Source organism: Epinephelus moara, chromosome 19 (genome assembly GCF_006386435.1).
Source record: "Epinephelus moara isolate mb chromosome 19, YSFRI_EMoa_1.0, whole genome shotgun sequence".
Taxonomy (NCBI): domain Eukaryota; kingdom Metazoa; phylum Chordata; class Actinopteri; order Perciformes; family Serranidae; genus Epinephelus; species Epinephelus moara.
This window is the reverse complement of record NC_065524.1, coordinates 31,821,711-31,841,848: the sequence shown is the minus strand read 5'-3', so window position 1 is coordinate 31,841,848 and position 20,138 is coordinate 31,821,711. Positions and strand designations below refer to the sequence as shown.

At 41.3% G+C, this 20,138-nt stretch overlaps 1 protein-coding gene and 1 long non-coding RNA gene across 2 annotated transcripts in view; one reads left to right on the top strand and one right to left on the bottom strand.

The window, feature by feature from the left end:
- Positions 1-12,863: 12,863 nt before the first annotated feature.
- Positions 12,864-19,252, bottom strand: LOC126406500 (ewing's tumor-associated antigen 1-like). Its single transcript, XM_050070806.1, has 6 exons — positions 18,925-19,252; positions 17,534-17,662; positions 17,244-17,308; positions 17,012-17,121; positions 15,452-16,866; positions 12,864-14,123 (listed from the first exon to the last, which is right to left on the bottom strand). Exons 1-6 carry the CDS (start codon positions 19,064-19,066, stop codon positions 14,011-14,013), a joined length of 1,974 nt encoding a protein of 657 aa, XP_049926763.1. The 5' UTR covers positions 19,067-19,252; the 3' UTR covers positions 12,864-14,010.
- A 54-nt stretch (positions 19,253-19,306) lies between these two features.
- Positions 19,307-20,138, top strand: part of LOC126406514 (uncharacterized) — a 39,115-nt gene continuing 38,283 nt past the window's right edge. Inside the window, exon 1 of the long non-coding RNA XR_007571703.1 lies at positions 19,307-19,360. This is a non-coding gene — a long non-coding RNA (uncharacterized LOC126406514). The remainder of the gene's footprint in view (positions 19,361-20,138) is intronic.

Genomic DNA, 20,138 nt, shown 5'->3' with positions numbered 1-20,138 from the left:
AAATTGGGAGTGCGACTGGGCTGCCTTGCCTCAGTGACAGATTTTTATGTTACTAAAAAAACCAAACAAACAAAAAAAGAAAACCAATCAATATTGGACAATTTAAAAGAGTACTCCACTAGTTTAGCATTGCACCTAAAAGCATTGCATGCTTTCTTAAAAAAGGATTGATGAAGCAGAACTAGAGATATTGGGTGTTTCTCAAAGTCAAGGAAGGATCCTCAAACAGAAGGAGGACGATTGTCTTTTTAACTTTTTCTTCTTCCTTGTCAAAATCTGGAACCTACATTCCCCACAATGCAATTTACTCACTGACAGTTTGGTCAGAGATTTGCCTATGCTAGTGTAGGCTTCTTTCAAACTCCACACCTCCAGATATTATTTCATTTTCAAACTTGTAGTCTCGGCCCCAACCCATGCTGACTAAAATGACATAGCTTGAGGCAATTTGTCAGACTTGCTAACTTTTTTCACACATGCAGTCCTTAAGACCTGTAAAGAGACACGGTTGTGTAAGGTTGGCACACGTCCGCTGTAATAACTTGATAAGACTGAGATTTTTGCGGTGCACTATCACCTTTCGCCAAGGAACATAATGAGAAATAGCTTCTGGAGACCAAGCAGTGTTAATAAAACCCTTAGATAACCTGTATTGTTGCTTGAAATACCTTCACTCATGAACATAATGTAAATGTTCTTAACACACGGGTAGAAATGCATTGATGCATAACTTCTGTGCATGTTCGCACACACACACACACACACACACACACACACGCACGTGAGCTGTAATGCACTCACTCATGCAGGCGCACATACAGAGGACAACAGGTCCCTAATGCCTATCACATGTAAAACTTATTAAAATGCATCGCGTTTGTCATGACCTGGAGGTACGAGAGTAAACGACACAAGACTTAATTGGCAGCTGAGAACGATAACACCTGCGAACAGCCCGCGTCTTGTCCATGTGGTCGGACCGCATTCTCCACACACACATACACACACACCACCACCACTCAAAACAAAGGCTGATCAGTGAGGCAGAAAAAAAGTAAGAGGAGGCGGAGGGGGGTTGGGGTAGAGAAAAAAGGCGAGGCTGACAAGCAATGATTGATGTTCGCCCATCACGCTAGGCCTGACACTCATCCCTCTCCCTCCCTCCATTTGCAACAAAGTCACCAGTGTGTGTGTACGTGGATGGATGTATGTTTTCCAGTGTGTGTGTTCCAGACTAAAACCCATTCAATCAATAAAGCGAGGCTCTCTGAATCACAGGGCAATAGCCAGATTGCTGAGTAGACAGAAGAAGAAGCGTAGGAGAGCACATTTCACATGTAGATTAAAATCCCGGCATGGTAACCTTTAGTGAGGGTTGTGTGTGGGCGGTTGGATGGCGGTGTGTGTGTGTGTGTGTGTGTGTGTGTGTGTGTGTGTGTGTGTGTGTGTGTGTGTGTGTGGTAGGGGGTTAGTAACTTGTAAACAGGCCTTATATGTCAAGGTGGCATGTGTGACATCGGACAAGCATGTTTCAACACTATTGATAGACAAAAACAACGCTGGGGTGAGTTGGTCACATCTTGTGGAGGCAGTGTATTCAGATGAGCAAGGACTGGGCTTCGGCATCTGTAACTGGAACGCAAAATTAAATTAAAAATCCTTTAAATCTGAAATAAACTCAGTGGCCGCTGTGAGAATCAGAAACAACATATCTAGCTGTTTTCTCATATGTACGTCTGGAGAATCAGGCCGAGATTGTCTGTGTCAGAAGCGTTCTCAATTGACCTTTCGTGAAGCCACACCCCTTTGTGATGGTCCAACAAGCTTTCGGAGTAAGCATGGAGCCCACACTGTAACTAACTGCACTCCCTGAAGAAATAGCATCATATTTTTGGAAATATTAAATGGTGATTCCAGAGAGAAGCTGACAGAGGGGTCTACAGTCTGTGTTTGAAGGATATATCCAGGATGTCAAACTGACTCAGCAGCAACAACAGGTTAAAAAGACAAATCATTTTTCCAATTAAACATTTTAGTTGCTGTCTTTGTTGTAATGACTCTTCTTCTTCTTCTTCACCCCCGGATGTTTGTTTTCTTCCGTTTTAAGCAAGCGACATGATGGAAACGTCATCAACACACCCTCTTGCTCACTGTGAATTCACACATGAGCTCAATCGGACATGAAACAGACTTTGTATTGGGGATATTGCAGGATAAAGTCCATTTAATTCTCTGATCCATCTGAGTTGGACATTTGCATTCTCACTTACAGTTCATGCACAGCTCCCCCAGGTAATATCTACATCATTTCAGGTTTGCAGTGCACATGACGTTACTTTTGTGACCCTCCTTTTCTGCAGAGAACTGGTGGCAGTGTGATCTATTAAAGTAATGAAATGCATGTTCTCACTTTTGGATTTGCTTCTCTCTGTTTCTTATCACTACGTAATTGTGCAGCATGAGTATCCACTTCATAAAAGCCTTTGCATTCAATGCACTAAACATCCAGTCTGTGGTCCTGGGAAAACTTTTCGGGTACTTTTCTTGATTTTGCCAGCAGCAGCAACAACAGTTTGTTTGGAGTAAACAAAATAATTGGGAAGTTAGTATCTGCAAATGTTCTGTTAAACAGACCAAAGAAATATCACCATTTCAACACTTCTTAAACATCAAATGTAAGGACAAGATGTCCAGTAGAGAGACATCACAGCTGGGATGATTAGCCGCAAAGATGTGGCCAGAATAAAAAAGTAAACACAAATCTTAAGGATCATCCCTTTGAAAGCACTCTATAAATAATCTTCACTTGTCATAAGGCCCTCCTCATGTGTCTGCAATGCTGTAGGGCCACAACTGATTCATGACTTTGTTGGATTTGTTGCGCACATTTCTGTCTTCCCCATCAGCCCCCACGCTGTGCTGTCTGCTGAGAAAGAAAAAATAACCCAGTGACACCAGAATAACCTCTCTTACATTGTCATAACCTTGAAAAACTACAGAATACTAACTCATTGCATTCACTTTTGAGAATTTGTAGCCTATTTTGAGGCCCTGGGGTAACAAGCCATTACCACAGAGAAGAGTATCTTACCATATTTGTATTCCCCTCTAGTTAAGTGGGAAAAAATCAAGCCTTACCCCTTATACATAAAGGAAACAGTTCACACATACAGAGGAACAAAGTGTTTCCAAGGGGATGATAAATTCCTTCAACAACCGCCAAATACAAAGTCTGAGGCCAACTCACCCTGGACATTTAATACCAACCTCCATGCTGGGGCAGAGTGTATATTAGCTGCAGGGATGAACCCTCCATCTTGGCTCAGATGCTTCCCCTGTTTCCAACCTCTCTTTATAAACTGCAAACATGGCGACTAGTTAACCCAACAAAAATAAGACTGTTTCATGAACTAAGCATGTGGCAAATTCCCACGCCGCCAGGAGGGCGCAGCTTCCTCTGCAAAGACTTTCAAAACCGAATCAAACAAAAAACTTACAAATCTGTCTCGCTCTCAGCGGAGGAAATATGGGGCAAAGCCTTGATGGAAATGTTTCATTTCTTTTCCTCCCAACAGATGCTAAACGAGCAGCACGGATCTCTCGATTTGCATCTTTAGTTGCTTTGTTGATTTGATAACACATATTTGCATTTGGAAACAGCTCGAGTAATTTGACTGGGGACTCCCAATTTGCCTTAGAGGAGAAGACGGTGCTGCAAACATTGCTGTACTGTGCGCTGGCATTCCTTCCCTTTGCTTTTCTACTTGGCATACATTGTGTTTGGGAGTGCGAGGCAGAGAAAAGAGTGTATATTAGCGAACATAACAAAGAATTATTGTGTTATAAGAGGGTTGATCTTCTGTCCATATGAGCCTCTTTACACCTCTTCTATCTGTCATACTTTATCAGAGCCAGGAAATGGAATTACTGATAATGAGCAGACAACGCTGAGCTCTGGACCTGGACCAACCTCTGGCTATAAACAGAGATTTGTGTTTGTGTGTGTTCTTGTATTTCTAACAGAGAAAAAATGACCTCATCTGGAAAGATAAGGACTGTATCTCAGAGTTAAGAATTCTGCCAGTCCTCAAGTCTTTAAGGAGCTATGTGAAGGTCAGATGTCATTTTTAGGGTCAAGATTGGAATTAGGATAAAAGTAGAGGTAAGGGAGTAAAGGTTAGGGTTGCAGCTTTTTGTGAGCAGTCTGTAACCAAAGTCACTTAGGACCCTGACACAACAAGCCGACGGTCAGCCCATTGGTCATTGTTGGGGCGTTCGTCGCCTTAGTTTTTGTGGTGTCTCCCACACCGTTAGCTCTCCTCCAGCCTTGACGGCTTTCTTTGGCTGATACAGCATGCTGAATCGGCAACGGAGACAGCTTAGCCCATCAGTTAATGAAATCATTCCGACTGGCAGTTCAGTTCATTGCACAAAAAGAGAAGTGGAAATGATCTCGTCAGTAGAAGTAGTTCATAACTGTTTGTGTTCTTGTTTGCTAGCAAGTAAATATCGTTAATGTGCTAGCTGGCTAACTAGTGTCTTGAATCCGTCCTGTCAGTCTTCCGGTTTCCCTTTTTGAAGGATGAATACAGGCTTCGGCCACCCACTGCAATGAAGAGTTATTTCCTCTCCCACAGGTGCAGAATGTGCATGCTAGTTGGCTGCTGGCTGTAGTCTATGCCGTGTTTTCATGTGCAACTTTTTAGCCAAGATACCGGGGACATGAGGTGATGCAACAGTTGGCCTCAGTTGCCACTGGTTCTTTGATGTCAGTTTGGTGCTTGTTGGCCTTCACATTTGATTTTGGGAACATTGGCGCTTCCAGCACACAGGAAAGGATGTGTGTGGCAACAACTGAATATTGTTTTGAAAGATTTAGTTAGAAAGAGCAGTAAACAGAAAAAGGAAAGACTGAAACTCAAGCACCATAAATAGAAAGTTTAAAAACTAAAACAGAAATATTGTGCAGATTGTTTTAAGATTGTCAATTCGTTGGCAGGGTACGTAGCCTCCACATTGTTCTGGTTGAAAAACCTTTACTTGACAAACACAAGAAACAAACCAGGCTCTGAATATTGTGTAATGCTGCCTCTTTTTCCTCTTGCCACCAATCTTAAATGAGAGCCAGATGATCTAACAGCACAAAGACCGAACATCATTAGCTGCTCACCATCAGCATGCAGGAACAGGCAGGACCCAGCATGACTCTGAAAAGGTCACAGTGACCAGTGAGTGTGTGTGTGCAGTAGTTGTGGCTTTGGAGTAAAGGGGAACCCTGGGATCTCCATCCCACAGGAGATGGTCAGCTGGCAGGTGCTTGTGTTTGCTGTGTGTGTGAACGGTTGATCTGCTTTGCACATTGCTAAGGGAACCCCTTGGCCTCAACTGTCTTGCTTCCCCTTGCATTTTCCATGGTTCATGTGTGTGTGTCTTTGTGTGTGTGTGTGTGTGTGTGTGTGTGTGTGTGTGTGTGTGTGTGTGTGTGTGTTAGTCCAGCAGCTGGAGTTCCACTCAGCTGGCCTCTCTTTATGCAGTCCTGCTTCAAATAATGAACTGTGTTTCTGCACAGCGGGGGCCATTTTAACTCAAGAGCACACAACTCCCAGAAGCTAGCACCACTTAACATTTTAGCACCCTGCCTTCACATTAAGTCTCTTACTCTTGCTGTAGCTACAACAAAGCAACAACTAACTCTGCAATCACATCCAAGTCCTTGAAGATGAGCCGACGTAATGTGAAGGCCGTGATATAAAAATGATTTGCGGGCTCTTTCTCCCCAAACTTTTATAATAACAATCAGCCTTTAACAAAGTGCGCATTAGAAAGCTAATAGCTAGCTTCCCTGCATCTGCTGCTCCTTTTTTGTCCTCGGGGGAAGATTTGGCACCTCACTGTAAAGCCCAGCAACAAAATTACCTCAGCCTAAACCTGTCAACAGACCATTACAGCCCACGCTGACTATTACAGGCTGGGGAAAAAAGGGCCAAAGCCATTGTAGCGCAAAGGTGTTGGCAGATATAGGCCGGAGGAATGTGGCAACAGGGATATTTGTTGGCTGTGTGCAAGAGAGTCTCGTTTCTCAAAACACGGTTAAGTCTGCAGACTCTTATCAGCATGCTTAATAAAGCATGGTGATGCCGGGATATCAGTACAGGATCAGTTTGGATAGAGGAGATTTAAAAAAACAAAAACTACATAGCGATAATCCCACGTTGAACAGTGTGCACGACATGGAATTTTAGAAAGTTGAGTTGATTGCAGAGCTTTCAGTGGCCTAATAAATCCTTCACAAGATGTGTTTTTTTCTGTAACTTGTTCCATCCCAAAGAAATGATTTAGATTACAATAACAAGACTGAAGACACTGTAGACCCGTCTTTACTCCTTATCAGTGTTACGTCTGGGTGACGTTGACCTTTACATGACTTGTTTTCCTAGAAAAGACATTCTGCTGATGAACTAGTTGTAAATTACTCGGAAAAGAGTGTCAGCTAAACATAAATATAAAGTTAGCCTCAGGTAGGTGGAAAAAAAAATCACTGTCAGACTCTTAAAGTCGCTAAAACTGGAGGTATGTTGTTTTTATGCTAAAAGCAATACATTTAAGGTTCCAGTGTTACATCACCATAGTTTAACACAGAGAATATGTCTGTTATGAAATGTTAAAACCAAAATCTGGATCCAGCTTTAACGTCTTACAATCCCAAGATTCACTTTTGTGTCTGTGAATTTCCGTCTCGAGAGCAGAACATGTTTAACCGATAAATTAAAATGTTTACAGAGAAACTACATGAGCAAAAATGTGTCTAAACAACGACTCTTTTGCATTTCTAGACTCCCAAAACACCCTGAACTCTACACTTGTGTTGCCTCATCATGCTCATGGGCTTTCCATCACTGTCCTCCACAGAGGGAGCAGGGGAATTTGGCAAACCCCCCCCAGTGGGGAGGGCAGTCATACCTGGGGGCCCATGAATGGAGCCCTCAGGTAAAGCGCTGTTGAAACAAATCTAAAGCTGCCTAATGACACGCACCGTGAAACTCTTCACAGGTCATTTACGCTGCTGACAGGCTGCTGCCACAGCGTTGCACACCTCCTCCTCCTCCTTTCCGTGTGTGTGTGTGTGTGTATGTGAGAGAGAGACAGACATGGACACAGACGCAGATACACAAACAGATGAGAAAGAGTTGCAGAGTAAGAACGAGTGGAAAAAAGAAGCTGATGTATGTGTGATATGCATTAGTCCTACATTGGGAGGTAATCTTTGAGCTATGATAACAGTGTTTAGCCTCTCTGCAGCGCGGCCTCACAGCATGGGAAAGCGATTAGAGATGCTATCTCCAATGGCCGCTCTGCACTCGGGTTAAGGAGGCAATAGCTACCTCGGGTCGTATTTCCAAAGACGTTTAATGTATGTTTGCTGTTCTTGGAGTCTGTTTTGCGGAACAGTGGATGCCCTTGGAAAATTTTGGCTCATATTAATCGACTGCAAATGCATCTGTAATCCTGCGCACTGGTGTGCCTCCAGGCCTCATTACTCACTTCCGCCACTTCAACCCCATACTGGGATGAGTGCAGAAAGAAGCCAAGGAGAGTGACATAAGGGGAATAGTCTTTCAGCTCTGGTTCCTAAAACAGTATCACTTTGAGTTTCTATAGTAGATTGCCAAAATTACAAAATTTTAAAGCGTGGGATGAAACTGGATGATTGAACAGCATTTTTAACACAATGTTTATCCCTACTTTAGAATGGAAATGAAATTGATTTTGACTTGCTTAGATTATTGTAGTTATTCAACCAGATGACATATGAGATAAAGAATGTTAGTTAGATGGAAGCTTGTGTGATTTTCCCCTCTGTTCTCCTGCATATGTGTATTGGATTATCACAAGTCAGTACCGGAGCACTCTCACAGTCAGAGGGTTTTAAAGTCCACTTTTCCTTTGCTCTTATGACTCTGGCAAATAATCAAACAGAAGATGAGTGAATGGGGTGAGGTCATGCTGGCAGAATTGAGACTGAGCCTCTGATTCATGTTCTGCTGTTCTGTTGCTCATCTTGACCTCTGACCTCCCAGCAGAGAGGAAAACACCTTCACACATTTCATACTTTTATCATTGTTGAATTGTTAAAGAAAAACAACACTACTTATCTCGAAAAGATTCTCACAGCATTTGTAAAGTTAAACTTAAAGGTTCATTTGTGACCCAAATAGTAGCTTGACAAAATTCTCAACAGGTTGATTTTAGGTTTGATTTGTAATTGGAATATGGGTCATACTTTTCTAGGGTCTGTTTGTTAATGTAGATGTATTTATGTCTTAAATATTTTATGAATGCATTCTCTTGATCTGTGATTTAAAGGTCCAGTGTAGGATTTAGGGGGATATATTGGCATAATTGGAATATCATGTATGTTTTCTTTAGTGTTTAATCACCTGAGAATAAGAATTGTGGTTTTGTTAGCTTTGAATGAGGCGTTTATAGCTACATAGGGAACATGTTCTCAGTCTGCCATGTTGCACTGCCATGTTTCTAAAGTAGCCCAGAACAGACAAACCAAACACTGGCTCTAGACAGTGCCTTTTGCATTTTAATATTTTTGTGTTTTTGCATCGGCCACTGTAGTTAGCAACCCCTCCGCAACCAGGAGCTTTTGAAAAACTCTGATTTTTGTAACATAAATAATTTCCCCTCGGGGATCAATAAAGTATTTGTGATTCTGATTCTGATTTTAAACAGGAAACTGCTTTATTGAGAGTTTTACCAGGTTAAATCATCGGGTCTGTTTGTTTTACAGAGCAGGAGACCTCTGCAGATTTTTCATCTCCCGGTAAAAACCTCCTGAACGTCTGGATTAAGAAAAAGGTGAGCACATATTAGCAGGCACTAGACTAGCTGCCCATCTGCAACAAGCCAACCAGTGTCAGAGAAACACAGATTTGTCACCTGAAACTACTATTTGGTCATTTTACTGGATTTTATTACCTGGGGTCTCATTTATAGAATAGCGCGACGGCTCCATACTAAAAATCTGCATATGTACAAAAGCCAAAAATGGCGTGCACCATAAAATTTTCAACAGTTTCTTCCACCTCACCATCTGTGTCACCAATTTCAGGTCTTCTAAATGTTCATAACAATGGGTCAAAGTTTCTCCCATTAACGTTTTTCGCATACGCAATGTTTATAAATGGGGTTTGTTTGTCTTTGGAGAGGAAGAGACCTCTGCGAATAATTTGGCTCCCTGTAGAAATAACTGAGAGAAGTTTCAGCTGGTTGCAATCTGCAGTCCTCACCGCTTGATGCTGCTTAATCTCCCTAAATCTTACAAACGGATCCTAAGTGAAAATGTGGTATGAACTAGGATTTCCAGTCAGTGAACATCAAAAGGCAAACAACCACCAATACAGACTAAAATTAATCTCATTTTTTTTTAACTTTTAGATATTCAAATGTTCCTCTCCTTGTTAAGCAAAAGAAAAACATCAGTCTGATATTATTACTTCATGTACCTCATGTACATTATGCCTGTAATGTTCAGTCATCTCTGTTCACCAGATCAAAAGACTGTGCTCACCTGCCAACACGTGGAGGTTCATGTCTTGCTATAAGGCACCTTCACTAAAGATTTAGAGGGAGGGGAGACCATAACTTTATGCTTTACTTTAATTTACCTGTGCAGAAGAAATGTGGATGCATCCTACAGATTTATTTTCTTTCATATCCTTCATCAGTGCAGCCCTCCGAGTCCTGAACCTGTGACATAACAGGGTTTCAACAAAGACATTGTTTTGATCCATGAAGGAGAAATCCTCTTTTCACTTAAACACCTACGCAGGGGAGGTCAAAGGTCAGGCTTGATACAGAAAAACAGCCTCTGAGCTGTCACGCCTTGAGTGTGCCGTCCCTAATCATCATTATCAAGTGCTAAATTTGTACATGAGGTGTAACATGAGGACTAAAGTGAAGCTCCTGTTTTGAGTTGTATATGAGCACATGCTGTCTTTGTAGCTTGTTTTTCAGTACAATATGTTTCTACGTAATGTAGTAAAGTGAATTTTCAACAAAATGATCAGCACACATTTTGGTGTTTTATCGTACATGCTGAATATACCGCTTCTGTCTCCTGTGTTTAAGCTGTTTTTAACAAACTTTCCCTAATATATCAGATGACACAACACAAATCTGTCCATCATGTATTCTCCTTGCCCCCTAAATTGTTACCACACCATCCCGGACCCTTTCCCAACTTCAATTAATGTCTCCGCACATCAGTTTCAAGCTGCAAATTCCCCTCTTCCAAAAATGAAAACATTCACATAAGAATGGACAGTTTAAACAGGTGCCATGGTAACATAATCGTCACTGCGGCAATTACTGCCTTATGCCTGACTAACAGCCATAAATCATTCTTTCTCTACAAAGAGGACGTTGTGGCGCTCCACTCCCATCCAATAATCAGAAATTGCTGCATGTACGGCCTAACGAGTGGGCGCTGAAACGGCCCATTCTTCTGTTTGGTGGACGATATTTCGCTCTCTATGGCGACATTACAGGGATCCTTCAGCGAGCACGATATTGTACCTGCTCGACACCTGTTAGCTTTAGCCAAGGGTTTCATCAGATAGTTGAAACAAATACTAGTCATCATCATAACCATAATCATAGTCATAAAAACCAGGGGCCTTTATGCTGTTGCCAAATTGCCTTGCCATCTGATTTACAGTCGGACTGGGTGGGGAGGAGGAACAGACAGGGCAGGGAGGAGGATGGGGCTTGTTACGTGCTCGGAATGGCATAAATACTCAAATATACACACCTGCAGACCACCCGTCTCACACACACACACACACACACACACACACACACACACACACACACACACCTGGGCTTGTAATGGCTAGGGATGGGCTCGGGGGAGGAACACTGAGGAATTCTCTTGGGATTACAAAGAGGAACATTGTACTACCCTCACACACAGTCCAGCAGGTGAGTAGAGTGATAAGAGGCCAGAGGACAAATTAGCCCTCATATTAAAATAATCCCTCATGTCTAATAACAATAATATGCTCCACACTGAGGCTATTGCACGTCCACAATGGTCTTCCTTTTCAGGCAGCAACTTGTTGAAAACAGATTTGAGTGTTTGCGAAATGGGCCCATCATATCTGCTCAACCTGTCAACAGTCCTGCAATACACAGAGGTTAGAGTAATGGATGCCAATAACTGCAGCGAGGAGACGGTCTGTGTACACTCAAAATCCTGAGCAGCTGTTTGATTCAAAAGTAGAGCCAATGATGCAGCAAAAAGACAAAGTGTCTTTAAAAGGGGAACTCTGCCAGTTTTGCATGAGGTCCAGTAAGTCACGAGGACTACTACTGAGCCTGAGAAAACATCTGTACAATGTCCTCTGCTCTGAAAGGGGAGTTTATCAAAGTTTAAAAAACCCAACCCTTATGGTATCATCAGTGTTATCTTGTCGTGGGCTAGAGGCTAAAAATTTTAACATAAAGTCTGGATGATGGACTGAAGGTGTGGGTTTTGAAAGAAGTGGCATTTACAACTCAATCGCCAGAAGTTTCTCAGCAACACTGTGGTAAAGGTGTGGTTAGATATCGGCACAAAAAACACTTGGTGGTGGGTGGGGAAAGATCATGTTTTGGTTTAAGAGACCCATGATGTGTTGCACAAAAGCCGCTGGAAAAGCAGGGATGGGTTGGCAAAAACACCCAGGTTTAGTGGCCCAAACGCTGATGGAAACGCCATGAGGGCTCACCAAAAAGCAATCGGTTTTATTGATTTCGAACAGTGGCCTGCAGCTTGGCAAATGTCTTGCCTCAATGACATGCCTTCCACCACGAGGTCATTTTGTAGGGTTCTGGCAGTGCTCCTCCTGTTCCTCCTCACACAAAGGAGCAGATACCGGTCCTGCTGCTGGGTTGATGCTCTTCTACAACCCTGTCCAGCTCTCCTTGTGTAACAGCTGGTATCTCCTCCATGCTTTTGAGACTATCCTGGGAGACACAGCAAACCTTCTTGCGACCGCACATATGGATGTGCCATCCTGGAGGAGCTGGACTACCTGTGCAACCTGATTGGGCTGCAGGTCCCGCCTCATGCTATCAGTAGTGACAAGGACACTAGCAGAAGACCAAACTAGAGAAGAATCAGTCAGGAAGGATTAGGAGAGAGCAACTGTCTGTGGACACCACATGTAAAACCATTCTCTTTTTGGGGGTTGTCTTGCTTTTGCCTCTCCATTGCACCTGTTGTCACTTTGATTTGCACCAAAGCAGGTGAAACTGATTCACAATCACTTGTGCTTCCTAAATGGACATACTGATATCCCTGAAGTTTAACTGACTTGGTGTTATACTGTGACGATTAAGTGTTCCCTTAATTTGTTTGAGCAGTGTATTACGTCACTTTAGAAACATTGATGTGATATGTCTGAAACATGCAAATGTGATAATTTTCTTGTGGTGACTGGGCTGGGCATTTGCGAGGTGGGAGTTGCATTATTGGAAATGTATCCATTGTTTTTTGAGCTTCATTCATGGACTAAAAGTCAGGATATATGAAACTGACTTCACAGCAGAACAGACAGATCATACTGTCGGCATCTTCCCAGGCATCTGTGGCTCCATATTTTTTCTTTACTTTCCATAAATAGTAGAATCGCACATAGTGATGCTGCTTTTCTCTCTCTTTGTCAACATTGTTGAGAACGCAGTCGTCTTGTTATAGTAGACTTTACTGTAACTGTGACTGGAAGAAAACGACCAGGGGTGCCTATACTCAGTGTGAGGTGTGTTTTAAGACCTTGGAAGTGTGTCAACATCAAGTACGATTGGAGCAGTTTATTCAGTCTCAAATGTTTATTGCTTTGTTGCAGGTCTGGCAGGTGACAGAAAAAACATAGAAAAGTGGAAAAGTGGTCATACAAGGCACACACATCATGACTGTTAAATTAGGTCAATGTACACAGCCAAGTCCATCATGTTGTTGTGAAGTAACAGAGGCTGGAGTCAAATCTGTTGTCACATACTCAGGAATAAGAGTAGAAACAAAGTGGTGACCAACATTTTTATCTGATTGTTGTCTCACCTGTCTAAAATTATGCCGGTCGTGACACCGTCTTTACAGTCTGACACTTAATTCTGTGCAAAATCGAAAAAAAAAAAGTGTGACATGCTGGACAAGACATGGAAAAATACAAACAAGGAATACTAACAAAACAAAAACTGCTGTGTATAGTAAAGACATGTCATTTTCTCAGCTATTTGGCCCTAAGCAAAGGTTTTAGATTGTGTTACAACATGGTGTTAATTTGCATCAACTAAACAAATGCTCTTCTCATTATAAAGTAGGAGCAATACTGTAAGTATGCATCAATAGAAGGTGCAGGCACAAAAATCTGTTTTATCACTGCCTTCAGTGTAAATTACAGACACCAATGTGTGATGGATAACATCAACTCGTGTTATAATGTCTGTCAGCCCTTGCTGTTACAGTTTGAGAAGGCACACTAAGATGAGACAATTTACTACTTTTAAGCAAAAGAAAAAAACAGCAAAATCTGTGCAGAGCTGAAATGATGATGCTGGAAAACACAAAAGTTTATTCAGCATTTATGATAATTTCTAACTCAAGTGGATGTAAACTATTTTACAAAATTAAAATGTGAAAAAAGGCAAATGAAAATCTCTTTAACGTTACCCCAGCACCTGATCTGAGACATAAATCTGTGCATTAAACTCACTTCACATAAACATGTTCCTTCAGCAGGAACATCCAGCAGCTTTTACAGCAGGTATTTACTTCTTTTTAATAGACACCAGATCCTTTCTGTGATAAATCTGAAATAGTGAGGTCTTAACACCAGCTTGATATCATCATCTATAACATCTTAGTAAGGAGGCGGCTGAAACACTGGTGTGGAATGATGAGTTTTGTAAAGTCTCATTATAGTACAATGAGATCCCTTCAGTCAGAACGAAGCTCCTCTATGGTTTTGGGATGTTCTGCATTCGCAGTCGCCTCCTGGCCAAGGCCTCTTGTTTCTTCTTCTCGATCTCGGCTGCAGAGCACTTTGATGTCATCTGGCTTGTGACAAAAACTGGAACAGAAGGCAGGGAAGTGAGAATGATCAATGGAAACACTGAATATGGTTTGCTCGGAAATATTGAGAATTAAAACCCTTGCAAAGACCTGACGAAGAAAGGCTAAGGCGGCTCTAAATCAGAAAGTGTGTGTCATTGCTATAACCTCGAACAACTGAGTTTTAATTTGATAACATAAAACTTTCGCCACCATAACTAGGACCAGTGGGTACCCATGGTGAAGCTGATTTGGAAGTACAAAAACCCCCTTCATGTCCAGAAGAAAATCAGTTTGCAATTCATTGGCAATGAAGCTTCCTGAGGTTTGGACTCTTGACAGCATCCCAAATTAAAGCCATTGGGCTATGTTTACTTGCTTTGAGGGAGAACTGTTCGTGTGCACATGCACTGAACTGTCAAAGATTATAAGAACAACATGTGACATCTGTTTTACTTGTGAGTTTTCACTTCGATATCCAGGCTTATAGTAAAGCATTGAGGACAGTAGATGGGACAGGCAAACTGCAAAGATGCATCGAGTTCGACAAAGTCACGAAGAAGAGTAAAAGCACTGAACTTTATTCAGTATCATTATTTTAGGGCCATTCCTATTGTAGTTATTACTTATTTTCCTGAATAGAGCTTATCAAATGCATTTCCTCCAATGTTTTGAAGATGTGTTACTAGTGTTAATAAATTTTGAATTTGTTTTTTTATTTAACAAACAAGCAATTCTGCATGATAACATTATAAAACAATCAAACTGAATCTTAATTTACATTATGTCTTAATGCTTTAACCCTTTGAACCTGCATCGACATCCTTTTTTTTTGTGCTGCGACAGCTTTAACAAGCATTTAAACTTTTAAAACCTGAGCAAACTGCTTTTATTTCTTTTAAAATACGGCTAAAATGGCAATGAGCAACTTGGCAAGAGATGTCCAGTAATTGCAAGACATTAAAAACAAAAGGTGACAAGAAAATAATTTTAAGATTTGTAAAAATAAAATAAAATAAAAATAAAAAAGGGGAGAAAAAATTATTGGAAAATGACATGTATTAAAAAAATAAGGCAGATGTCCAGAAAACTATATTTTTATTATATTTATTTATATTTATTATATTACATATTTAAAATTCTGTTTATTAATTCAATGAATATGAAATTGAATCTTTTTATTTTTTTTTACACGTTTTCTTTGTTTTTCGTGCAACTTTTTACTTATTTGTTGTTAAGTTGCTCCTTGCCTTCTTCCCATGTGTTTAAAGGAAATCAAGCCACTTTGCTCGGGTTTCAAAGAGTTAATAGAGTCCAGGGTTAAATATCAAATTCAAGACAGCTTACCTTTGTTGCTTATAGCCGCTGAGTCAGATAGGTTTCTCTTGAAGGCCGTGTGATGGGACTTGGAGTTCTGCGGCGCCCTGGCTGTCACTGTATGTGGCTTCACATCCACATTCCCAGCCTGGAAAGTTCCAGAGGAATCCCTGCACTGGTTAAATGTGCCCAGACTCACATGGCTTCCTGGGAGGCTCTGAGACATCCCTGATTTGTTGTTGGCACCTTTCATGGGAATGTTCCATCCTTGGAAGTTCACAGTTTCTCTGCCGGTCCCCGGTAATGAGTTAGAACGAACAAAAGCACATGGCAACTGTCTATTAGCACTGGCACTGGTGTTTGTGGACTGCGACGTGTCGATTGGCAGAGGCGCAGGGGGTTTTCGCTGTCTGTCCACAGCAAAATCTTGTTTTTCTTGGCAGTTGCTGGGGCTCGCTCGCTGCGGCTGACTGTTGGAGATCCTCTCCACGCTGTCACATACCTGGTAGAGCAGCGCATCATCGTCCCCATCATCCCATAAGCTGTCTGAAATGTCTTTACCAGAGTCTGCAGCTGTGTGACTCCCCTTATGATCATTAGTGATCTTGTTGGGAATAGGAATAGACAGTGTCTTTGTGGTGGCAGATTTCTGGTCAGACATCTTTGATTTAGATTGTAGAACAGTAAAGCTGGACTTGGAAACGTCCTTGGCGGCTGTCTTGGGATGGAAGTGAGGGTTGGGCTCTAACTTGAAAGTGCTTCGGTTGGTAGTCTTTGGCTTGGGACACAGTTCCTGGAGTGCACTGCAGCTTGGCTTGGAGTTTGACGGCTGATGTGCAGAGTTTGTATTTGCAGTAGGCTTGAACACAGAGGTGATCTGAGTAGTGTTTGTCTTAAGGTTAGACTGCAACGTGGTTTTAGTGTCGGTGTCATGTTGTTGGTCAGGATTCTGGGTCATCGCCAGCACAAGGGAGTCATTAAGCAGGTCATCATTCTCCCAGTCGTCATCAAAGTCATCACAATTGTTGGCACTAGAACCACAACATCCTTTTTCTTCTGCAGGATGTGCAGCTGGGGCAGACTTGTCAGCTGACTTGAGCCCTGATTGTCGAGGTTCAGCTAAAGTCGAAGTCAAATGCTGGTGTTTTACTTCCTGTGAATGGGCTGATGCTGTGGAGCCCTGGCTTAGCCGGCCGCTCACTGCCTGAGTGGAGCAGTCGAACAGAGCGTGCAGCTCCGCCTCCACCTGATCTGACGAGGATGGACACCTTAGGTCCTTCACAGTGTTAAGGAATGATGTCTCTGTCAGTTTGGTTTTGGAAGTGTTCACACATTCTGTGAGGTTACTGTTGACAGTGTTAAGCTGTTCGGAAGTCTCCCTGTCTTGCTGCATGTTCTCGTCAAACTGCCTGGCAAGTTTCATGAGGTCGTCCACACTGCTCTGCCTGTAGAGAGGAAATAAGGACACTAATCAACATCCAACAAAGACAGAAAAAACAGGAAAACTACTACTATTAATTCAAAATGATTAATGTTTGGATATAGTGAGGATCACAGGTGAGTATCTGGGTCCATAAACTGATAACGTACCGAGAGGACTTCTTCCTGCCTCTTGGCTTTGGAACATCCGGCGTGCATGGGACAGCGCTGTCATCTATCCACTGCAGCAGAGGAGATTCAGTCCCCTTCCGTTTCACATCCTGTGTAAGACACAAGCAAAACGTTGAAGAATTTCTTTCAAAATATGAACTGATGAAGCCTCAAACCTTGGAAGAGCTCACAGAACGGAGTGACAGAACTATAAAGACAGGAAACAGCTGACCTTCGGGGCAATGCGGTTGACAATATCTGATATTTCCACAACTCTGGTGTTCCTCAGTCTCGACCCTGAAAACAGATCGAAACAAATAGATTTTATACTACATGCAGCCCTAAAAATGATGTCAATTAAAAGTTTCTTTAGTGTGCACATTAATGTAACAATTTGTCGCATCAGGTAAAGCAGTAGAGTAAAACAGCAAGAAATAGGATCAGCACAGGTGTACATGTTGTCATTCATCTAGAGCCTGTCATACAGGTGTGATTTCTATGTTGAATATCTGTGTCATTTACCAGTGTTAGCGAGGGTGGGTGACGTGGGATCCCAGATAATGTCTTGCGATGGTTCCACATCACCTGGAGAATCCCCATTATTCAAGCCGGGGTATCTGCTGTAGCCTCTGCGATTAGGACTCTGCAAATCTGTGGACAGACAGATATCAAATGTTAGGTCGTATCGGCGAAGTAATCCACAGTGCATGTGCTATAGTTACAGTTAGCTGAGTGCATTTAACTTGACATTACACATGATTAGACAGGCGTCTTCTAGTGTGACATGATGACGTAGATGCTTTTTTAGAGGCTTTTCTATGCTGACAAGAACGCAGATCAAGCAGTAACACTTTCTTTTGGCATGACACTGGTGAAATTGAAAGTCTCTGGTCATAATCAGTGCATTATATCAGCTTGAAGTCGCTTCAATACACACAAAAATGAGTCCTGCAAAAACATATAATGCCAACAAATGTCATAATAACATCTAACAGGATTTCTTTTTTATGAGTTGCAATTTTTATCTTATAATATTCAAATCAGTCACTCACATCGCATGGTCTACATAATAAAGTCCATCACAACAACAGAACATACCCGTACCACCTGTAACCAAGAGGGGTCAACATACTTACAGACAAATCATGAATATACTACACATATTATTAACCAAAGAGACAGGGCATAATAAATTAAATTCTGTAAGTAAGCTAGAAGGAATATGTATCCAGGAAAAAAGAAAAGAAAAGAAAAATAATAAAATAAATACATTTCTGACATAAAGAATAAAATAAAGTCACATGCCCATAACATGAAATAAAAAATTATAAAATAAAATAGTCACATGCCCATAAAATAAAATAAAAAATAAAATAAAGTCACATGCCAATAAAATAAAATAAAATAAAATAAAATAAAAAATAGAATAAAGTCACATGCCCATAAAATAAGGAGGTTCTCCAGGTTACACATCTGCTCCATATAATAGGATTTCTTATATTAATCATCCAAATTGAATCCCAAAACATCACCCTAGCGTTATGCCAAGGCAAGAGTGGCTCTGCAAGTTTATGCAGTCACTGGTATACATTTAAATACTCTATAAATCCAAATACAATCTCACTAACAAGCGGGTTTCTCAACATTAATTCTCATTTCCGTCTTTGTCACGTCATGTCAATAATTCATGAATGCCTATGGTTTCTTAAAAGGTTAGTGTGTGGAATGAGATAAAGTAAGAAGTAAAAAAGTCAGCTAGCATGTTGTCACTGCCACATATTGTGATCATTATCAACAGCACTGCCACACCTCCAAGCGTGCAGACGGGTTTTGATCCATCAGTTTGTACCGTTGTTTAATTCATCGCACCGAGCAGCAGATCACTGTCTGTTTAAATCGATCCGCAGCCTCACCTTTACACATTGTAGATGCTGATGTACCAGGCATCTGCTGTCCATTTGTCTTATCCTGTGTTTTGTTGTGGCTAAGTTTGGACACACTCCTCCACAGCTCAGTGAACTCAGCAGCAGCAGCATGTGTCCTCGGCTCTGTCATTGTTCACTGAAACAGCAGCGACGGCGCAACTTCCGGTGAACATTATGATACTAACTGCCTCCTGGATGCTCCGTAGCTTAGCACTGCTCCACTAATACTTTATTTTCACCGTTTGTTCATGTCTTCGCAAACACCTTTGTTGTGTTTTTGCCCGTAGCTCATTCATTTGAAGCAAGCCGCCATTTTGGCCGCAACGTCATCAATCTACGGAAGCCGACCGGGCAGATTTAGCCGCAGTTCGTTCGACAACCGTTTGTTAAGAGGTAGATAAAACGCTGACTGAGCTGTTGTAAGGTATGTACGAACAAATACGTGTCACTATTTTACTTTTATGACCCGTTGCTTATAGTTGTGCAAAATACTGGAAGCCATTTTGTGAAAAACTAATGTTTGCCAAAATTTCATGGACAAATAGCTGGTTCATGAACACAGGCCCACAGTATGAGAAGATTAGCTGTGGAAGGTACTTAACAGCTATTAAGTAACCTACATGAGTACTAGTACAATTCTGAGGTACTTCACCTAGTATTTTAATATGATGCTACGTCATACATTTCAGAGGGAAAAATAGTAGGCCTACTTTATACTCCACTACATTTATTTTGCAGCTATAGTCAAGTCAAGTTTGATTTATATAGCACATGTCATCAATGTGCGCAAAATAAATGCACTATAAATGACAAAACTCATGTAATAAAAACATGTAAGATAGGAAGATGTCACATATGTAAACAGACATGATAAAACATAAGATAAAACATAAAATGAGAAGGTGGGACAACATATAGGCCTATAGGCTTAGTTACATGTCAAATTGCACGTTATATATATTTTTAAAAGTTATTGTGAGCATATAAAATACATTGTTATAATAAATGAACCCTTTGAAACTTGAGCAAATATGCTTGTTTCCTTTATAAAAAAAAAAGAGGAAGAAGGCAATGAGCAATGAAAGGAAAAATGATCCAAAAAATTTATTTTTAAAGTATATTTAAAGTTAGTAAAAAGGGAAAATTGATACAAGAAGAAGTAAAAGAAAAAAAGAAACAGACTAGAAAACGACCTGGGAAGA